General features: G+C 39.7%; 1 protein-coding gene across 1 annotated transcript in view; it reads left to right on the top strand.

Moving 5' to 3' along the window:
* COL22A1 (collagen type XXII alpha 1 chain) overlaps nucleotides 1-22,398 on the top strand; it is a 184,974-nt gene that overhangs the window by 118,317 nt on the left and 44,259 nt on the right. The window contains exons 26-39 of the mRNA XM_089518399.1: nucleotides 1,758-1,811; nucleotides 3,249-3,293; nucleotides 4,126-4,188; nucleotides 4,516-4,569; nucleotides 5,880-5,921; nucleotides 7,618-7,650; nucleotides 10,836-10,889; nucleotides 11,344-11,397; nucleotides 13,705-13,758; nucleotides 15,489-15,542; nucleotides 17,143-17,196; nucleotides 17,621-17,725; nucleotides 19,422-19,466; nucleotides 21,648-21,725. Coding sequence (XP_089374525.1) covers nucleotides 1,758-1,811; nucleotides 3,249-3,293; nucleotides 4,126-4,188; nucleotides 4,516-4,569; nucleotides 5,880-5,921; nucleotides 7,618-7,650; nucleotides 10,836-10,889; nucleotides 11,344-11,397; nucleotides 13,705-13,758; nucleotides 15,489-15,542; nucleotides 17,143-17,196; nucleotides 17,621-17,725; nucleotides 19,422-19,466; nucleotides 21,648-21,725 — 789 coding nt within the window. The remainder of the gene's footprint in view (nucleotides 1-1,757; nucleotides 1,812-3,248; nucleotides 3,294-4,125; nucleotides 4,189-4,515; nucleotides 4,570-5,879; nucleotides 5,922-7,617; nucleotides 7,651-10,835; nucleotides 10,890-11,343; nucleotides 11,398-13,704; nucleotides 13,759-15,488; nucleotides 15,543-17,142; nucleotides 17,197-17,620; nucleotides 17,726-19,421; nucleotides 19,467-21,647; nucleotides 21,726-22,398) is intronic.

Genomic DNA, 22,398 nt, shown 5'->3' with positions numbered 1-22,398 from the left:
AACTGTCATGTATTATTTTGCACGGAATAAGTCCTGAATTGCGAATGTCATTTGTAAACTCTATGGTTTCTGAAAACTTCCTAAAGATGGGAAGAAAATTTCTGAAATTACTCATCACTACATTTGAGAAGAAGCACAGAGAAGTATAGCATCCTCAGGATATGTGACAGAATGAAAGCAAGATTAATAGTCAGGAAAGACAATTGTGCAGCAAACTACATGCCCCAAAATTCTATCAACATAGAGTTATCTGAACTAACCCAACCTTTCCTGATTTTCTAAATGAAGCAGGGTCAGACCATGTTAGCTATGTAATGAATTGCCATCTTGGGACAACAAGGACCTCCAGCCAGGGCTGATATCAGATCCTGTCTGAGACTTTGGAGAGTTGACACAATTCTGGGATCAATAGATTGACAGTTTAACTCAAACTAAGGACAGCTTCTTATGTTTCTTTGTTCCTAAATGCTTTTTTTTTAAATGCAGCTTGTGGAAGTGGTGGGGGGAATCTGTTACAATAGCCTATAATATTTATTGAGGGGTGGCCATGCTAGCCATACAGCAAAATAAAACAAAATCCACAATCCACACAGGAGTGATATCTTTATTGGCCAGCCACAATGCACAAAACATAGACTGTCTGATGAAGAAGCCAGTGGAGCTTTGAAAGCTTGCATTATGTCCTTTGTGCATTTTGGCTGGCCAATAAAAGTACTGTATCACTTCTTTGTAGATTTTGGATTTTATTTGAGTAGCCTAGCAGTATTTTCAGAGTTTCCAAACTGAAGAAATGTTTATGTAGTCCTCTCAGCAAGTGGCAGAATTTAAAAAGGAATTCATATTGCTAAAATGCTCTGTTTTGAGGGTTGCCTGCACAGCCTGAAATTTGTATTTGTGAACAATCTAATAAAGTCCATATGGCCACAGCCCATTGGTGACTGAAATAATGTTGGCATGGTTCTGTTAAAAAAAAAATAGCCTGGGGGGATACAAACCAGCACTTCATGTCAGTCTGTGGGCAGAGCCACAGCACAGTGTCTGCACACTGGATGCTGTGAATCCACCCCCATCGCACCACCCTTTTAGATGGCATGTTGCATCATCTCATGACTCCAATACAGAGCCCAAATGGTGCCAATGCACCTATGACACCCTTCCCAGGATACAAAAAAGAAGCCATTTTTGTAGCTTCTTTCTGCTCCCTGCGGAGGCTGCGATGTGCGGTTGCCATGCTCCCAATCTAGGGCAAAAGGGGGCGGCATCCTGCCCTCGTCTTTACAGCCCCTAGATATTATTGGTTAGCTACAACTATTGTGGACCATGAAATTATCTAACAAATGGTGAGTCAATCTGTGGGGAAATTCTAATGACTCATTGGAGTTACTAGCAGGGATCAACATAAGACCTATAAACTAATTTTTCAGCAATTTAAGAGATTCTTCTCTCCTCATCTTCCCGAAATGGTTACAAGCCCTCCTTTATGGCCACACCTTTCCCATGAAAACCTATATCATTTCCACATAAGTTCCAAGAGACTTATAGGGTTGAGAAATATTTTTCCTTGAAACATCCAATTCTGACCCTAGTCAATTTAATTATAATGTATTTGAAGTCTTTCATTCATAGAGTCACCAGAAGTGGTTCATTCATAGAGTCACCATGCCATCAACTTGATGGCAATTAACAACAGTTTTTTGTTATAACTTCATTATAGCAACTGTGTCTCATTAGCTAACTTTTGTTTGAATTCCACACAGGGAGAGCCAGGAGAGAGAGGAGAAGATGGTTTCCCTGGTAAAATGGGCCTCAAGGTAAAAAAAGGAAAAGGGGGGGGGGGTGGTCTTTTTTTTATACAATCAACCTTTTATTTCTGAATTCTATGTACAGATGTGAAAACTGGTCAATCAATCAAGACATCTATCTATCATCTATCTATCTATCTCAACTCATTAAAATGTTATTGTGGAGGAGAATATTGCTGATACCATTGGCCACCAAAATAACAAATAAATAAGCCCTAGAATAAATTAAGCCTGCTCTCTCACTAGAGGCCAACACAATTAAACTGAGGCTATTATTACAATATATCCTGAGAAAACATAACTCACTGGTAAAGATGACAAAGCAGGGGAAATGTAGAAGGAAAAGAGGAAGACAACATTGCCAGTGGACAGACTCGGACATGGAAGCCATGGCCCTGAGTTTGTAAGACCTGAGCAGGCCTGTTAATAACTGGGGCTTTTGAAGGTTATCTCATTCATAGTCTCTGTAAATCAAAGTTGAGTTGATGGCAAATAACAACAGCCACCACCATCTATTCCATTATCAGAGTCAGTATCAATTACTGGGCATGGGATATGTGAGATATAGTTGCACTCATATCTTGCTGTCCAAATCCTGTTGCCATGATTTAACAGCACTTAGCATGAACAATAAAGCTGAAAGTTCTTGTCTTTTTAACATTAGTTTTTAAAGAATATTTAGATAATTCTTGATTCAAATCTTCTGAATAATAAGTCTGAAAATTATGGTACTATGATTTCACACCTATGGCCATGGTTCCATCCTATGGAAGCCTGGAATATGCAGTTTAGAGAGGCATATTTAGAATCTTCAACCAGAGCATCACCATACTACAAACCCCATGGAATGGAAGTTAAATCAAAATCATAAAGCTATAGTTGTGTGGTGTGAAAAATAGAAAGATGCAAAGTCAAACTGAACTTCAGGTGCAGCTTGGCTCTGTCCCGTTTCCTTTCATCTTTTGAATGTTTACATGTCTTATGGAAAGTTCTGTGACCAGAGAATGGAAGAAATGAAGAGGAGCTGTCAGTTTTTACTACACTGAGATCATCCTTTAAACTTTAATGGTTAAAAGCAAGTGTAGGCAAATGTGTTAGGTGTGGGATGCTATTGTTACATCCCTGAGCCTTTCAGCAGACATATTGCCTGCTTAACCCCACTCCCATAAAAAAATAACCCAGAAGGGACTTCAAGTCTACTTCTGATTTTGAAAAATAATGTTGGGAGAGGGGGCTTGCAACCTTTGTAAAAATGAATTGCCACCCCCAGACATCATTTTATGTCCAGGAAAAGGATGATCCAGGGGACAAAAAATCACAGATTTTGGGCCACAGGTGCCCCAATGCTAGACTGTACTTTCTGGCCTGGTAGTATAGCATTTTAAGAGGTAAATTGACTGGACACTGTCATCCACAGTAAAACTTACATTGCTTTTATTTTTCCAGGGTGAAATTGGAGAGCCTGGCCGACCTGGTATTATGGGTGAGAGGGTATGTATTGCTGAGTCAGATTTATACCAATTTAGAAGAGCATCAGCAGATTAGAGCCAATTTCCCTATGAAGTTTTAGCTATTCAAAATGGTGACCATTAGAAGGATGATTGGAGTGGACATTTCATGATGCAAGAAAGTCTGAAAACCAGTTCAGCAATATGTCTGGCAATTTTAATAGAATCTATACATGTTTTCACACCAATCATTCTGATTGTAGGAAAAAATGAATAGATGAAGAGGGGCAGTATAAATGTTGTCTCCAGCACCACTGTTTTTTGTCAGTCGTCCCATGGAAGGAGGGACTTTAGGAAAATGAATCTCTTCTACTCATGGAGGCTGTCTAAGACACATAGAAAATCAGGTTTCCAAATCATGTGGTGAACAGAAGAGGCTCTCTTCCTCAGAAAATTGTACATTGTGTATAAAGGGTAGTGGGAAAGGATGAGGAGGGGATGGGGTTAGTATACTCATTCCCACTCTTCTCTTGCTTACTGTAACCCATTAGAGGTTGCAGACTTGGATGTCAATGGGTTAGTGAGCCTTCTATGGGTTTAAGTCCAGACTTTGAAAGAGCTATCCAACCCACTGAACCTTATTCCCCAAAAAGTACAGTTGGGACTAAACCCTAGAGTGGGTTCACTACCTTAGTGGAAACACAGCCACCACTTGCCACACCACAAACAGAATGTCTGGACAGAGCTCATCCAGATACTCATTTTGTAGAACCTCAATCAGAAAATTGTATTTGCAAGAAATGTTGACTGCTGACATTTGTGAGAAGGCACACATTATTTTTTAACTCATTGCACTCTTGTTTTTCTTGTCTTAGGGTGAAGCTGGACTTCCAGGCCCATCTGGTTTGCCAGGGCTGAGAGGAGAAAAAGGAGATCAGGTATGCATTTTGGAGTGTTGGCTTAGATTGGATAGAGCTGGAAGGACAGCAGTGTCTCTTCAAAGAATAGCAGTGAAAGAATAGGTTGAATAAAGCTGGTCCTTTTCCAACTGAAATTTGGCTTGGAAGTATTAAAGCTTGTCATTGCTTGCTCATTGTTCCGATTTTTTTAGTTTTATGCCAGTGCTGCCCTTAAAAATGCTTTCACTTGCATGTTGATTTACTGCCTCCTATCAAATGTTTATAGTGTGACAACAAACATTCAGTGCACATGAGTGCTGCCCGATATGGTCATGCAAACATCTAAGTTTGTTCTGTACCTTGCAGGGTGAAAAAGGAAGAGCTGGCCTTCCTGGCTTCAAAGGAGAAAGAGGTGACAAGGTGAGTCTTGACAACATTTGAAAGAATAGTGGATTCTATAGTGTGGTCACTTATTTACACACACTCATAGATTGAGATCCTGTATGGTAAAGCATCGTGTAAAATGTTCTGTAGGCGAAACAATGCTACATCTCTCCTCTTAACCTCACATGGACTCACTGTTTAACCACTACAGCTCCCAGGTTGAAAGTGGCTGGTGGAAAGAAGGGGAAAACAAAGAAGTATATGGCTATGTCCCATAGTTAGACACAGATCAATGACATCATCTTCTGGGATCAACTGAGATTTTTGGCAGTCTCAGCTGATGATGTCATTAGTCTGCATCTAGATGTTGGGACAAGGCCAATTGGTTCTCCAAAACTACTGAATGGCCATTGTGGGGGCTATCACAGCAAAACAGTGAGTCAGATGAACTTTAGTTTTTGTGGAGAGAAGAAGAAAATAACATTTGTGTAGTGTCTTTTTAGATTGTAAGCCTTAGGGCAGGGAACCGTCCAATTAAAAAGATTGTATGTACAGCGCTGTGTAAATTTACAGTGCTTTATAAATAAAGGTTAATAATAATAATAATCTAATAACATTCTACACATGAACAATAACAAAAAGATAGGTGCAGGAATATGTTGACTTTTCACTTGTATATACCACTAACAGTATTCCAGCCATAACATGCAGGGTCCACAAAATAGTGATGGGTGGAAAAAAAATTGCCCCATCAAATTTTGTTTTCCTTCTCAGATTTACCTAATCCACATGAAAATGAACACAATTTGCCTTAGAAATCTACCCATTTCCCAGTGTACAATGTGTTCCACAAGGAAGGGGGAATGTTTAATGTATGCCTTAAAAAAAATCCAAAGAAAAATGTGAGCAATTTAAATTTTGCACAGAATGGCACCTCCTATCAGATATATTTGTTTAGGGTCTTCTCAGATGTGGCGCTCCAGCTGGAGTATGTCCTCAGAGGCCAACTTGCTACCAACATCAGCTTTATCCTGGTACCAAATGGCATTTTGTTAAAGCCTTTTGTAACCTGATTCATTCATTTTAAAATGAACATGTGCGTAGTTTTAAACTGATTTAACCCTTTAAACCTATTTTAACTAGTTAAATGGTCCAGTTACTTTATTGTTAATCAGTTAAATCTTAACTTATTTTCAATTCAATGGATTTTACTTGTATGTAATCCTAGAAGGCTGTGATAGAAAATGAGAGGTCATTTGCTCAATCAATCAATTGTTGCTTGGATTCCATAAGATATAATGTGCACCTATTTCTCAGCTTTAAACTCCTTGTACAACATTTTCTAGGGTGATGCTGGCTCTCCTGGCCCACCAGGCTTACCGGGAACAGTAAGTATCATATCATTTACAATTTTGTACTAAGGTGTGACCTGTAACTGAAATCTAGTACAAATTGGATATGGTGATGGTAGTGGTGATTCATTTGGTAAGGAGAACCATTGTTTTGCAAGGCTAAAGTGCATTTATCTTGTTGACTGGTGTCTTTAATTTTCTCCACTTTTTTATTGAGAGTGGGGCACAAATAGCAGCTGATATCTCTATGGAGCCAGGATAATTTGAAGGACAGTTAGAATTAGTAGTACAGTTGTCCCTCCACATTTGCAGCTTTCACTTTTGTGTATTTGATTATTCACTGATTTGATTAATATGTTCTTTCTAGGAATCTCTAGGCCCACCAATATGTTGACTTTGGAGTCAACATCCACTAGAGATTGTGCTGGAGGACCTGGAGGATATACCTTTCTAGGCATTTGTAGGTCCTCCAGTGCAGTCCTGTGATGTTGACCACAGACTTGTGCTGGAGGACCTAGAGATTCCTAGAGAGGTGTTCTCCCAGGTAAAATTAAATAAATTAAATGTTTTTCCCCCTTTATTTATGGTTTTCCCCTTTTCATAGGGGTCTTGTTCCCCTAACTCCAGCAAATGTGGAGGACTTACTGTAGTTCTTCCTACCGGTGGCTAGTTACTCCTTGTTTTCCTTGTAGTCTGGCTGTAAAAGCTTCCATCTGAAAGATGCATCCCTGTGGAAACCTGCAAATGTTAGGAGAAAATAGCAAAAACAACTGGATTTTGTTCGCACTTCAACAAGAGGTGATCAAAACCGTCACTTCAGATAGTATTTTTCCTTTGTATTGGGAACCTTTGCAAAACAAAACCAAAAGCAAAACAAATAAAAAAAACCCCAGTTCTCTATTAAGAACCTCATAAAGGGATTGTGAGAGTGTAGGATTACAGACCTTTAATGATATTTCTTCCCTGCTGTTATCAACGTCAGTTTTTGACACTGTTTATTTTCATTAGGTTTTTATGTTTCCTGTTTACATTAAGGTTGTTGGTTTAGTTTTTGTTACTAATGATATTTTGTATAGGAAGTGGGATATAATGGTGAAATAGGACTATAAGTGGAGTTTTGATCTGCTTAATTTACTTCACTTTTTCTATGTTCATTCTCCTCCTCCCCCTCCTCTTCCCTCTCCTTATTATTATTATTATTATTACTATTATTACTATTATTACTATTACTATTATTTGAGGCCTTTCCCCAACCTGTTCCCTGTGACAAAGCTGACATGGGAATTGGGTGACTGGCAGTTATCGTTGATCACAGGATATGATTCAAGGTATATAGTGTATTCATTTCTTATTGTCATGTGCATAGAAGATACATGGACCTGTCTGTCTGTCTGTCTGTCTGTCTAGTATTTTCAAAATGAAAGGTGTAACCCTAACATAGGAACTGAGTGTCTGGCAATTATCTTTGATCACAGGACACAATCTATCTTTGATCACAGGCTATGATAATTGCCAGACACCCAATTGCCATCTTAGCTATCTGTCTATCTATCTAGTAGCATAAAGAGGAAAAGTAAGGATATTTACTAAATGAAGATAAAGTGGATGGGCATAATATATTTAGTAGATAGCAAATATGGTGAATTAATATCCATTTATTCCCATTATTATATAAGGGTTATTGTATACATTTCCTCATATCTTCCTTCTTTTTTTATTTGTTATTGTCTAGACCACATTGGTTACGCCTCATCCTAGGATACCTGTAAGTACCAAGTTTAAATATTTGCTCTCTCAGTGGTCAGTCTGGTAAATTAAACCCAGCTTAGGTATCAAGCAATCCTTGACTCCCAACATTCTTCAACACTGCCCATACTGGCTAGAGCTGATGAAATCTGGAGTCCAGCAGCATCTGGAAGGTCACAGGTTTTCTTCCCTGGGTTAAAGGCATACCAATAGGACAAAATTACAGACACAATTAAACATGTGGATTGTCATCACACTAGTCTTTTTTAAAACACAAGAAATAGCTGCTGATGGGGGGAGAGAAGAGATAGAAAATGCAACTCCATGGCTGCCAATTATACTGGCATGGAAGCTCCAATTGACATTAATGGAAATCTGACAATGTATGGAGAGCCATTATGGCATAGTGGTTTGAATGTCGAACTAGGACTCCAGGATACTAGGGTTTAAATCCTTGATCGGCCATAGAAAACCACTGGCTGATCCTGGGTAACTCTTTCAGACTAAGAGGAAGGCTATAACAAACCTCTGAACACATCTTGCTAAGAAAAACCTATCTATGGGTTACATAAGTCACAGTGAACTTGAAGGTACGTAACACTGGCAAGAACCATGTATGATGTTTAGTCACTAAAATGCATGGGTGCACAATATCATGGTCTCTGGATTGTTTTTGGATTGGTCTGGTCTTGTATAAATGTTAAGACTACCATGGTAGAGATTACCCTGGTAAACAGAATAGAGCCTAGAGGTCAGACAGAAATACTTATTTCAATACCAGTGGTGTGTTAAATCAATCTAATTTTCAGTCTTAGCCCTAAATAGGCTCAGCACTTTGGATTACTCCTTTAGTCTAAAATCTACAGTGGATTTATTGGTCCCACTGAAATTGTAGCCAACAGGCACTATGGCTTTGGATTCTAGTGGAAGCTCTCTAGTTCAAGTAACTGGGCTCGGATCTTTTCAATGACTTCTGAATGACTACTACAGATATCTTCACTAGCCAAAAAGATAGATGGATCCAAAAGCAAATGAAATCTCAATTATCTCCAGGAGCCAAAATGGTTAAAACAATGCATCACTGAAAAAAAGGTAATGCTTGGAAAAGTGGAAGTTAGCAGAAAAATAGGAAAGATGACTCTACAGAAGAGTGATTCAATCAAAGAAGTAAAAGCCCTGAGTATGTAAGATCTTAGCAGGGCTGTCAATGAGTATGTCTTTTGGAGGTCTCTCATTGATAGCATTTCTATAAATCAAAACCAACATGACAGCAAATAATAGCAACAACAGTTTGGACTGCCGCAGGGCCCTCTCTCCCTAGACCTAGCAGTGAATGACAAAATGAGTCAGTACCCCACCCCTAAATGTATCTCCATTTGACTCCATACTACCTGATTGACATAGGATTATTGATGGAACCCAACACATCGAGTTGTGAAGGATGAGTAAGATTTATTGAAGGTTCATCTGTGTGCTGTTTATAGAGGGAAAGCTGCTTTTTCTTTGCTTGGATTTACAAGCCCAGATATTTCTGGCACCTCAGTTTCTTTTTTTAGTAAATTGGCAGTGTACTTTTCACAGTTGGTTTCAACCTACCTGAAGATTCAGTTCAAACTGTACCAACAGCTGAAGGAACATCAAATAAGCTTCACAAGATTAATTGGCATCCCCAGTTTCCATGGTGACATTGACTTGCCTTTATCCTCATTAAAGGTTGTCCTTGTTGTTAATGTAACTAACCTGTAACATTGTACTTTTTTGTAATGTTGTTAAGGAGGGATTGCAAGCTTGGAATAGCTTTATTAATATTTTCCCCAGTGAGCAATTGGTGCTAGCCAGTTGAAGAAAGAAGTCCATTATTAAAGTCATTCATGTAGTCCTGTCATCCATGTCTGGATCACCAGATGGCAGCAGTGATTCTTCACATGTGATGCTAGTTGCTGTCTTTCATGGGGCTGGTTTAGACAGTTACATTCATCACAATACAGCTCTCTCTCCTCTCTCTTTCTTTTAATCTGAATATTCTAAAATGATTTATTTTATAGGGACAGTCCCTAGTCTTCTTTTCTCCGCCATAGCCCCACAATGTCTCAGGATGATGATAGGCCTGGGATACTGTAATGATGCGAAGTGGTGTCCAGATTACCAACACAGCCATTTCCACTGTTAGTGGCAAACCAAGTGGTGAAAGGGGAGTAAGCTTTCTCATTGCCACTGTGAATGCTGAACCTGGCCCCTAAGAAATTCCTGCTTAATGAATTTTCCCACAATTTGCCCTTTCTAGTACTCCTTGCTACAGCTTTCCTGAACCTGGTATTACAAACCCCATCATCCATGTCCAGCTTGACTAGCATAACCTCTAACATTTCATAGATGAAAACTGGGGCATATGTGGTCAAGCAACATCAGAATGTGGCCAAGATAGCAAGAGCTATTAATGAGGAAGGACACACAAGCTAGAAGAGGCTACAGCAATTTGCTTTTGTCTGAGTCTACTGAGTAGGTCATAGTTCTGTACCCTCCTCTCCTTTCCCTCTGTTGAGTTAATTGAGAGCAAAGTACTATTAAACTTTGAACTCAATTTGCAGCAATTAACGTAACTGGACACAAAGGAGAAAAGTGGAAAAAGAGAGAGAAACCAGGACATTTGAAAAGCAGCTGAAAAAAAATTGGATGACAGACCAGTTCAGGATTGTCTCTGGCAAATTGGGATAGTGGAAAAGCAGTGGTTACTACATTGCCTCCTAGCACATGCTGCTCAATGACAGGTCAGGTCTGATTATTATATTCTGTTGCAGAAGGTGGATTGCATACAAGTATTTATTACATCTGCCACATTCAACAGTTAAGGGTGTGGCCAGTGAGTTGCATGAAGTTTACATTTTAGGCCCAGGAAAAGCCTTTTTATTGCAACAGGAGGTGAGCCAGAAATAAACATCTTGGTAACTTCCAATTGGAAGAAATCCTTCTTCTAAGCATCAGATGGTCCAAGGAGACCTAAAGTATGATTAAATTACTCTGCCACACATCTGAGAAGGCATTAAGGAAAAATTGGGATGTAGTGAATTTGTAGCTTTCCAAGGACCTCTGTGCCACTATGTTGCCCTGTACTACACCCTGAGAGTTACACATCCCAGTTTAATCCCATACAATGTTCACACATTACTACTATGGGTCCAATTGTTATATCCTTTTTCCCCACAGGGTGAACAAGGGCCAAAAGGTGAAAAAGGTGACCGAGGAGAAAGAGGTGAACCCGTAAGCATATGATCAGAAACTTCTTTCTTTGCTTGCTATAAGTGTTGGGGATTACAGAATGAGAGGGTAATGTCTGGTGCAGTTATAGACGCTTATACATATTAGAGATAGGAACACTTAGCAATCATCTGAACAGAAGAAGGGATGAGGTGAGGCTTTGTAGAGAGATTCCTAAAATGATATCTCTCTAGTGATGAATGTTGTTGATCTGTCATCTTTCCTGTGTCATTGTTAGTCTTCAGTCAAGGAAGCCACAGTTGTCTTGAGTTTGCAAGATGTAAGCATAGCTATGGATGTGCAGTGTTATTAGAGATATTGCATCCACAGGAACTTGTAAGTCAAAGCTGATTTCATGGTTAACAACAACTTCATAATACTCTATTTTGCTGTAGGTTTAAACCACATATCACATAGAACATTTAGTTTATAATTGTCTCTCCATCTCTTTTCATAGGGAGGATCAGGAATTCCAGGCAAACAGGGACCACCTGGATTTGCAGGGCAGCAGGTAAGTAAATACAGCTGAAACTGAAGCAGTTGATATATTGCCCTCTTTTCCAATGCTGTATGGAGGAAAATCAGGGAAATAGCTGGGGGCTATGCAGAGTTGTGTGGAATAGAATGTGCATAATTATGATAAATACAGTGATATCATGTTACACATCTGACTTTACCAAACCTAACTGAATGGGTGTTCACAAGCCTCAGGGCCTGTGTCCCGTTCTCCAATCCTCGGGACAAGGTAGAATGTAAGGGTGAGAGCACTCTCTTGAAAATTGTGTGTGCCTTTGTTAGACTTGTTGTTTTTTATTTGAATGACTACTTTGTGTGGCTATGATTGATCCTTAATAAGTCATGCTTAATGATATCATCATGCTTGTGACATCACCAGTGTCTGGCTGCTGTGACATCCCAAGAAGACCTCATGAGGCACAGAGTCTGAAATTTCAGAGCCAGGGACAGATCACACCTGACAGCAATAATTTGAACATAGTTGTATTTTGATTAGTCTTAAGAACATATGAGTCAGATGCCTTGATTAGACCAACAGCCTATCTATTCAAACATTCCCTTCACACAATAGCCCACCACATGCCTATAAAAAGCTCATAAGTAAGACATAAATGGAGGGTTGGAAAAATGCAATTCATGGGCTACACACAACCTCCTAGGCCATTTTTATGCCCAAAGTGCTCTTCACATCCATTATTTCTCCCATTTTCCCCTACCCAGCCACAATTTCTTTTTCCTCTGAAAATAGCTAATTCCATCCCTTCAAACCTCCAGGTGATAGTAGAAGTCAGACACATATCCATATTAGTCTGCAATATCAGTATGCCAAAGGATTTTGTAGTACTTCGAGACTAATTGAAAGAGGGAGAAGTTGGTAACATAGGCTTTCATAGACTGAGAACATAGACATACTGTAAATGATTTTATCATCCTGACTGTTAGATTAGATGATGCTGGTTTCTACCACTGAGAGAGGAGAGGAAAGCATTTCATTAAATACAGCTTGGTTATACCTTTTAAAAACTAAAGATGATGATGATAATAATAATAATAATAATAATAATAATAATAATAATTTGTTTTATTTATATACCGCTATTCCAAAGATCATAGCGGTGAACAGCAAGTAAGCAAGTAAGATGTCCCAAGTGTTGTAACCTTTCCTCAAGCTTTGTTCCAACCCTTTGATCATTTTTGAAGCTGCTTTCTCAACATTTTCCAGCTCTATAAAATATGTAGTGATAAGAGTTATACACAACTTTCCAAGTATACTTGCACCATATGTATAGAGGCATTAGAATATTAATGCTTTTATTCTGGATTTCTTTTTTTCTTGATCCCAAACATGGAATTTGTTCTCCTCTCACTTCCCTTCAGCAGTTTTCATCACATTCACTGGAATGGATGTGTGGAAGGCTAAAACTTCATCCCTCAGCTTCCTCCCAGCCATTCTATCAAAGAACACTGTTTCAACTCATAAAAGCAGCAGGAAAACAGAAGTCAGGATCACTCTCCACACACCCCTGCATGGAAGGAACAGTACAGTTGGTCCTCCGTATCCACATCTCCACCCATGGCTTGAAAATATTCAAAAATATATATACATTCCAAAAAGCAAATCTTGATTTTGCCATTTTATATAAGGGACACCATTTTACCATCCATTGCATTTAATGGGACTTGAGTATCCATGGATTTCGGTATCCACAGGGGTCCTATAACCAAACCTCAGGAGATAAAAATGGCCCACTGTATTCATTGGGATAACTACTGGGGAGGATTAAATGGTTTCTGTACCACCCAGAACTCCCTATGGAAGATTGAGGAAGGGACACAGAGAGATAGTCATCCCCCCCCCAAAAAAAAGCAGTGTTCCCCAAGACTTCCTGGAGCTAATGATCTTGACCTGAGAGGCTGAAACAAGTTTGTATTTCAGTTTGGTTTGCTGCTGCAGATGAGTGAACAAAATGCACTGATGTTCTTGAAAATTCTGCTTCTTCTCTGTGTCAGAACTGGACCCTGCAGAGAGGTATTATTAGGGCTGAATTAATGCTCTGATGAGGAGGCCTTAATCATCTGTCTTGTGCATCTCAGCATGATGAAGAGGTTTTATTATTTCTTAGTGAACAGAATTAGTAGGAATTGGACTCCCCCGCCCTGCTGTAGCCATTAAAGTGCTGAATAGCTTCAGCAGCTGGCACCTGCTTTGGGAGCAGACGTTTCTTTTCCTAGAAGTCTGAATCTCTCTGTTTGGTTCATCCTCCCATCAGACTGAAGCTCTGTTTCTTCTCTGTTTTTTAAGGGTCTGAAAGGACAAGAAGGAGCCATAGGACCACCTGGAGTCCCAGGAGAGGCTGTGAGTAATTGCTGTCTGCTTTAAGAACTGTTTTTCCCAACAGTGTAAGAAGCACTGTTCCACATGCGACCCTGGGCTTTGTGCTTTTTTTGAGTCACCCAGAGATTTGGAGTCAAATTGCCCTGAAAGAGACATTTGGAACATGCACCCAGATGAAATTCAGATGTCAGACAATCAATACAGAAGAAGGCCTCTTTGAAGAAATCGATGGGCCCACCAACGGGGACATTCTTGGACTTGAATCCTGTAGAGGCATAAAAGTGCTGGGCACAGCTCCTATTTATTTCAGTAAAGGTCATCAGGTTTTTGTGTACATATGCCATTCAAAGACTAATAAATCATTTAAATAAAGAAGCCATGTTAATTTGGATGCAGGGAAACAGCTCCCCCCATATTTGTTCCTACATTGGAACACTTGACAAAAAGAAATTAACATTTTCAGTAGTGTGAGTGAAAGTATAGTCTAAATCCAGTTGTTAGTCCTAACTAAAGTAGACACACTAAGATATAAAACGTACATTTATATTGACTTACCAATTGCTACAAATTCAACGGGTTTACTCCAGTTAGGTGTAATGATTGGTTTTATTGGATATATGCTACACTGCAGAGAAGTCTGCCCATTAATAACTTTTGAGCAGATATGCATAGCTGCACACAATGGCTGCTATCCAAATTACATTTACTGTATTTCTTGTATTAATTTTCGCACAATTAATTTCTTTTAAATGTTGATTTATTCCTGAACATTTGGGCAGATCTATGCTGCCCAGAATACTCTAGCCTACTCTTAGAATATTCTGACCCCCAAGCTGCCCTGAATCCCCCCATTACCTCTGCACCCTGGAGTAATGCCAGGTGGCTGTCTACATGCATGTCCCACTGTACCCCTGGCACCACCATGACTGGTGCAAGTCACTCCCTCTGAGGTTGAAAACAAGGTGCCCAGCATAGTGCACATGGCTGGGTGCCTTGCTGTGATCTCAGGGGGAGTAAGTACACCAGCAGTACCAGGCAGCATAGTGGGACATGCATGTAAACAACCACCCAGCATTGGTGGTAAGTTTTTCGAAAAATAATTTAAGGGAGGGATGGCATGGAAACAGTGGTGGAACTAGCCTTCTCAAGTGAAGACAGACCATACTCAGATTGGGGCTTTGGCCCTGCACATGTGGGAAGGGCGGTGTGAAAGTGAGTAAAAGGTGTGTAAATGGTCCACAGAAAATAATGTAGGATTAAGTATAAACATTTTATATTAAGGACCAACCCACATGCTCATTGCAACATAATGCAATCCCATCAAGTTTTCTTCATACTGCAGTGCTAACCTTCTGTACATGATGTACATCTCTGTAAAAGGTCTTTCTGAAATTCATTACATTTTTCAAGTTTGAGTAAAACAATACGTTACCTTAAATGCATTGCAGGAAACAGAACTTTACTACCTTCTTTAGTTTGAAGTAAGTGCTCAGAGTTCAGTGTTTTTAACTTCCAAGTAATTATTAGTGGCTGGAATTTTGTTGCTGCCATTTCTTTCTGATGTAAACAGCAACACTAATTCAGATTTTCAGAAAAAGAGTAGTATATGCAGTGCCAAAATACATGGGAAGGCATTGCAAACCGGTGCACACGTTGTGTCCTGTGAATGGATACATTTGGTTCTAGAATGGTGTCTTGGTTCAGCTGTGCAACACTTTCATTCAACACAAGGGTTTGCTTTGTTTCAATAGGGTGCTCCTGGACCTGCAGGCCCTCCTGGCCCACGAGGCCTTCCTGGAAATGTGGTATGTTGATAATAGCCTGAGAAAGTGGTTATTTATGGGGTACAAAAAGTGCTTGTAAATGGAGGAGTCATAACACAAATGATTGAAATGTCCTGTGAGGTCATTACATCTTTTCCTCGCTCATTGGAATTGTATTCCTGGTGTGAAAAAGGAGGGAAGAAGCAATGGGAAATAGAATAGAAAGAGAATAGAAATAAAAAAAATAATCACAAATGTCCATATCCTTGATAAGAATGACACCTTAATACATTGAAACCTCCCCCCCTTTTTTTTTTTAAAAAAAAAAAGATGGCCAACCACCATGAAATTTCACATTTTGGGTTTTTGTGTAAATGTCATTGAGCAAAAATCAGTGTTTGCTGTGCAAAATTCTGAGTTTTTCCAACCCAATCTCCTAATGTAATAAGTGTGTGTGTGTATGTGTATACACACATTGAATATTACACATAATGTCTTGTGAACATTTCAAGCAGAGAGAGAAAGACTTGCAGTTCTTCATTCTTACATGAAAGAATGAGCTATACAAAGATTCACATCTATAGTGGGAAAGCATGGGAGGGTTAGAAATTCAATAGCTGGTGTCATCTAGATCCCTCATAAAATATTATCTACATCCTTCATAAATTTCTTTGAGTGAGACAGTGTGATTTCACAGTCAAAGCCTTGTCTGAAAGCAGTCAAGGGCAGTTTTAATTTTGCTGATGGCCCAGAATTGTCACATGTAAGGGTGTGCCATCTGCCAACTTGTACATACATTGTGGATATCATTATCACCAGCCAAACAGTAGTAAGCATGCTATTGCCTTACCATGTTGATACCTTAGCATGTTGAAATTGGAGCGTGTCCAAAGGAGGGCGACTAAAAGGGTGAAGGGTCTGGAAACCATGCCCTATGAGGAATGACTGAGGGAGCTGGGGATGTTTAGCCTGGAGAAGAGAAGATTAAGAGGTTATGTGACAGCCCTGTTTAAGTATTTGAAGGGATGTCTTATTGAGGAGGGAGCAAGCTTGTTTTCTGCTGCTCCAGAGACTAGGAGCCAGAGCAATGGGTACAAACTGCAGGAAAAGAGATTCCACCTCAATATTAGGAGGAACTTCCTGACAGTAAGGGTTGTTCGACACTGGAACACACTCCCTCGGAGGACTATAAGGACCTGAAAGACCTTTAAGCAGAGGCTGGATGGCCATCTGTTGGGGATGCTTTGACTGAGAGTTCCTGCATGGCAGGGGGTTGGACTGGATGGCCCTTGCTGTCTCTTCCAACTCTATGATTCAATGATTCTATGATTCTATGACCATAAACCTATTTGGAAACGCTTTGACTTACTGAATTTCTAACTTTCCTCAAAATTTATTGAATTGTTTTCTTTGGAACAGAATCCCTTAAATTTCTCTTCACAATTTCGTAGTGATGTATCTTCTTTTCTGTAAGCAGACTGCATTATTAGAACTCCCAGTTCCTAGAATTGTTATCTGAATTTTTTTAAAAAGCAAACATGGAAGTTGTGAACCCATGTTTTCATGCATTTTAATGAACCTCATTTTGTACCATCACGTTCTACAGAAAAACTTTAATAGTTCATTTTTGTTATCTTTATAGGGTATACCTGGTGATCCTGGCCGACCAGGAAATGATGGGCTAAAAGGAGAAAAGGTACAAAATGAGTTTTGTAGTTTCTTGCTGTTGCTGTGTTGATGGGTCAGCACAACTATGTACTGTATGGGAGGTCCATTACGTCACTTAGATTGAATCTACCTATCTGTTGGTGATTAGTTATTATACATTCATTAGAATGTTAATGTTCTTTTATGGAGAGGTCACAGATTAATGACACAACATATGCTTTACATCTAGAAGACTCGAGGTACATTTGCTGAGGCTCCACTTAAAAGTTGCAAGTGGCATGAAAGTAGATCAAATATTCCAAATAACCATTGCCAGTTAGAGTAAACACCCCAGGGCTAAATAGAGAAATAATCTGATCTAATAAAAGGCAGCTGGATAGAAAAAATACCTCTCATATATATTGTTTCTCAATTCTCCTGATTAATGCCAGTGATTTTCATATCTTTTTCAGGGAGATCCTGGAAAGGAAGGGAAACCAGGAATCCCTGGGCCTAGAGGTGAGACAGGACCTGTCGGAGAACCTGGAGTGACTGGCAAGGGTCGAGATGGAGAAAGGGTGAGTCTCATTCCCAAACTCAGTGCATAGCAAGGCAGTTCTTAGGTCTCAGCTAATATGCCAATTTCATTTAATTTTTTTTTATTATTTCATAATGTATCATCCTCTTACTCTATACCTTGTCTCTTTGAACAGGAGATATTTTTTAAATCCTTTAAAATAGGTGCCTCACAAATAGGATTGGGAAGAATATTCACAGATATTCTGAAGACAGTTGATGAATGTGGTCCTCAAGTAACAAAAAGCCCAGATGTGAAAAATTTCAGTCTGATAAGATTCTTCACAGTTTGAGGTTTATTCTATTCAAAATTGACATTTTGTTGTTCTGTATAAAATATTAGAAAAAATATTATTCACTGCATATTCTGTTCTGCACAGGATATACAGCCGATTTCAAAGTGACCATAGGATCACCACAACATGCTGGTTCTTTTTTGAGACTTAGTTTGTGGAAACAACAACAAAAACAACAAAAATTATGGTTTTGCACAGAAAACAACATTTTCTACACACAAAATTGCATTTTGTATGCAGAAATAAGCTGGCTACCCTGTGTTCAGTCAATACTACTTCCTTTTAAAGTCAACAATCTACTTGTTAGTTAGGTATATTATATGCTTATGTTATGGCATATGTTTTATTTTATGTTTTTATTGTTCATAAATAAACAAATAAATAATGAACTCAGCTGCCCATGTTCCCACAAAGAACTGCCTTCTTTGCTGAATTATATTCAGTATTCTCAAGGCACCTTCAAAGGAAAAATAAGAAATCTAAAATCTTTTAAAACTGCTGAACCCTCAACCTGATATAAATCTTTTTAGGCCATGTTAAGATTTTTTTTCTATCAAGAATCTTGTAATAAGACTCCCCCCCCCCCCCTTTCAATCTTATCTACAAAAGAAGGCAACTCACTAGAACTTTGTCTTCACTGACAGTTGGAAGAACTCTCTTTATTTGGAAATTAAGTCATCAAAGGTGATTTAAGAAAGTATGGATTTCCCAGGTCTGTTGTCCTTTTTGGGAACACATAAGCAGCCTGAGTTTGGTGGGTCTCCCTTGGCTCCTTAGTAGCAATAGCAAGATAGCAAGTACATTTCTGTACCATGTATCAATGAACTAAGCACTCCCTACGTAGAGGTACTCATTTTAGCAACCTACAGAAGGATGCCAGGCTGTCTTGACCCTGGCATCCTTATGGAACTCACAACCTTGTGGTTTGTGACAGACTGCAGTACCAGCATTTAACCGCTGTGACACCAGGGCTCCACTTATTACTCAAAACCCACTCCAAGCCACTGCAAACTCAGTGTTTCCTTGCATGGAGTAGCAATCCTGAGCACATAAGGGCAATCTTACTCTCTCTTCCTTGTCGAGAGAGAGTTGTCCTGGCAAATTTATTGCTAATCAACCAGCTATTCTGCTGCTTAGTTTTCTCTGCCTCTGAGTATGAAGCAGAGATGTTGGCCTACCATAGTCCTCACCCAGAAGTTCCCATAGTCCTTACACTGTAGTCCCATAGATAAACTTCCTTGGGATATAAGGGATGGTTTAGCTATCCCTAATAGGAACGGAAAATGGTAGAAAATACAGTTTTCCTTTGCTGAAGACCAGCAACACATTGTTTGTAATTTATTGTGTTTTCTCAAATTAGTAGAAAAATATAAATTTATTTAAGAAATCTGTCTCTTCCTAGGGTGAAAGAGGACCACCAGGATTATCTGGACCCTATGGACCCAAGGTAAGCATTGATAGTCTTATATTCTGATTGCTATCCTCGAAACTGAGACAAGAACTCTCTCTCTCTCTCTCTCTCTCTCTCTCTCTCTCACACACACACACACACACACACACACACACTTACTTTTTAAACCTTTTCAAGCTTTCATTTGGGATTTAGGGCTTACTTTACTATTTCCCCCCCCCCCTCAAATAGAATGAACATCTGAGTAATTCTATTTTAGAGCTGAAACCAAATTTAGTTGAAATACAGCAGAATAGTATAATTTAAATCCCACTCCTTAAAAAAAACACAGAATATTTTCTATTTGATATGTAGCCATAGCAGGTGCTTTTTTAAAAGAGCATGAAACAGCCTTGAGTGTGTGTCACTGATAATTTTACAGTGGTTTGATAAAGTGTCCACTTGTCACCCAGTCACTAGCCATGGTAACACACTAGAGCCATGTCTGCATAACCCAAATAACATGGCTTCTCCCCCATCCTCCTGGCAATGAGTCTGGATGATGCAGAGCCAAATCCCAGTTCTGGTGCAAACTATCCAGATGACACACAGCCTGTTCAGCACCAAACTCATGGTATAGCTCCCTTTAAAACGTTTCTTAAAGCCACTTTTTGCTCCAGATTTTCCCATAAAGTCCAGAGCCCTCCAAAGCAACACCAGGCAACTGTTTACAATGCTTCTTGCTGTGCTGCCCATCGGTGGCAGTGGCAATACAAAATGCTCCCTCTGAGTTCAAACCAAGGTCCCAGTCATGTGATTAATGCTGGGCACCATGTTCTGACCTCAAAGGGAGTAGCTTATGGTGGTGGCAGTGGGCAGCATGGTGGGACACACACGTGAACAGCCCCCCCCAGCATCACTCTGGAATGCCCTGGGTAATGGGGAATGTTGGGGGCGGGATACTCTGGGCTGCTTGCACAATATCCTGGTGCTTGCCGACACCACTCTAGTTGCACATAATGACTCAAATACTGTTGGGGCACTATACTATTGTAAAAATAATTGTGCGCATTTATTTATTTATTTATTTTATTTTAAACTTTTTATCGCACCATTCTCCCAAATGGAACCAAAAGTAGATTTCAGTAGAAGTTTAAAACGAAACAGCTAAAACAACATGAAGTCAAAAATTAGGAAAGCATTAAACCATCCACTGAATTAAAGTAGTACTTTTAAGGCATTAACATTAAAACACATGAAATACATATTAAATATAGAACACTTAATTTCACGCTCCTCTACCCTAGCCAGTTAAGGCATAAGGCATCTTTAAACAGGAAATTCCTCAACATCTGGTGAAAAGACAGCAGAGAGGGCTGTTACAAGTGGCTGTGCTTTCTCATAGGTTGAGTAAATGGGATCCCTAATGCAGAAAATAATTTCACAAGTTCACAACACAGCACTCTCTCTTGCTTTTGGGTGCCACTTTGGGGAAAGGGGGAACTAGTTCACCAGTTTAGTATTGATGAACTCAAGGCTCAGTTGCAATGGTTCTGAGGAAACTATGGCCCAAGACAGATGGGTCGAAAGGGGTGTGGTGGCGGCAGTACTAGGGTTAGGGACCACACACCAACTGCACGGTCCCTAACCCTAGTATGGAGTGGTGGTGTACTAATGGCGGCATCCCGTGTACACAGGCACTGCCATTGTGATGTAAGCACCGCACAGCATCTGCACGGTGCCACACAGTGTTTATGTCACCTTAAAAAGAAATCGGAAACACCGGGTTCTTTTTACTCTGGAGGGAAGCCACGCGGTTTGACAGTTGCGGCTTCCCTCCAGAGGGAAATAGGCCACCGCCAGCCCAGACATTCCAAAAGATATGTACCAGGCCTATATTGGTGTTTATTTATGCTGAAAATGTATCGGCTCTTAACGCAAGTCTTTTCTTTCAGAGACTTGTTTGCCTTTTCTTACCAGCACTTCCCTTGAATGACTTCTATAATGACTTGCAAATGAAATACACATGCTACTGTTTATATAAGCATATCTCTAAAGGAGGTAATGATTTTTTTTTCAACAATACATATTTGAAATAAAGCACAAAGAGAAGTTGGAGCTGTCACACAAGTCACAATGGAGTGGCCTGGGCATTAGGTCTTTCACATAGATCTTTCACATAGATGCATAACATTAGAGATGCTTAGGTTTTTTATTCTCTCCTATTCACCTTATCAGGGAGATAGAGGTTCTCCAGGTGTTCCAGGACAGCCAGGAGACAGAGGCGTGCCAGGCATTGGACTTGCTGGACCACCTGTAAGTACTGGCCACTAACCTGTGATGTATGAGTATCAGTGGACCCTTGATGTCTTCCTTATGTCAACTTAACCATTTTAATGTATGCAGGAAAAGCTGATTACCAAGTACTTCCAGTACATTATGTGAAAATGAGGGAAACAATTTCAGCAATAGAGTCTCCTCCTTTAGATAAGTTAAGTGTAAGAAGATGTTGAGTTGTGGAGGCTATATTTTTCTTGCAACCCCCTATGGACTGCATAATATTGGGCCCATGGAACCTTTATAGTCCCACTTGCCACTTTTTAATTCAGAACCTCAGGCAAGAGGAAGGCTGTTGCCTAAAGTCAAGGTCAGTAGATGACCATATGAAGTAGTATTGGGATGTAGTGTGGGAACCAAAAATTAAGATGTGATGAACTGACCAAGAATTGCCACATCACGTGCATTATAACACTAGCTACCCCCCCCCCCCCCGTCCAGTCTCATGGGGGTTCTCTGGGCCAGTTGATATGATGTTTTGTGTGGAGGAGGAAAGAAATATTAGTGGTTTAGGGAGAGCTGCCGGAGAGCTAATGTTTTCTGTAGCAAGCAATATCCATAAGAAAACATATTTAAGTTTGTTCAATGTTGTAAAATGCATTTTGTCTTGTATTCCCAGCTGTACTTCCAGTATCCATTCTTTCAGCCATAG

The sequence above is a fragment of the Sceloporus occidentalis genome, unplaced genomic scaffold, assembly GCF_023333645.1.
Source record: "Sceloporus occidentalis isolate IW3139 unplaced genomic scaffold, rSceOcc1.0.p SCAF_3, whole genome shotgun sequence".
Taxonomy (NCBI): domain Eukaryota; kingdom Metazoa; phylum Chordata; class Lepidosauria; order Squamata; family Phrynosomatidae; genus Sceloporus; species Sceloporus occidentalis.
The sequence above is the reverse complement of the archived record's forward strand: the minus strand, read 5'-3'. Positions and strand labels throughout refer to the sequence as shown.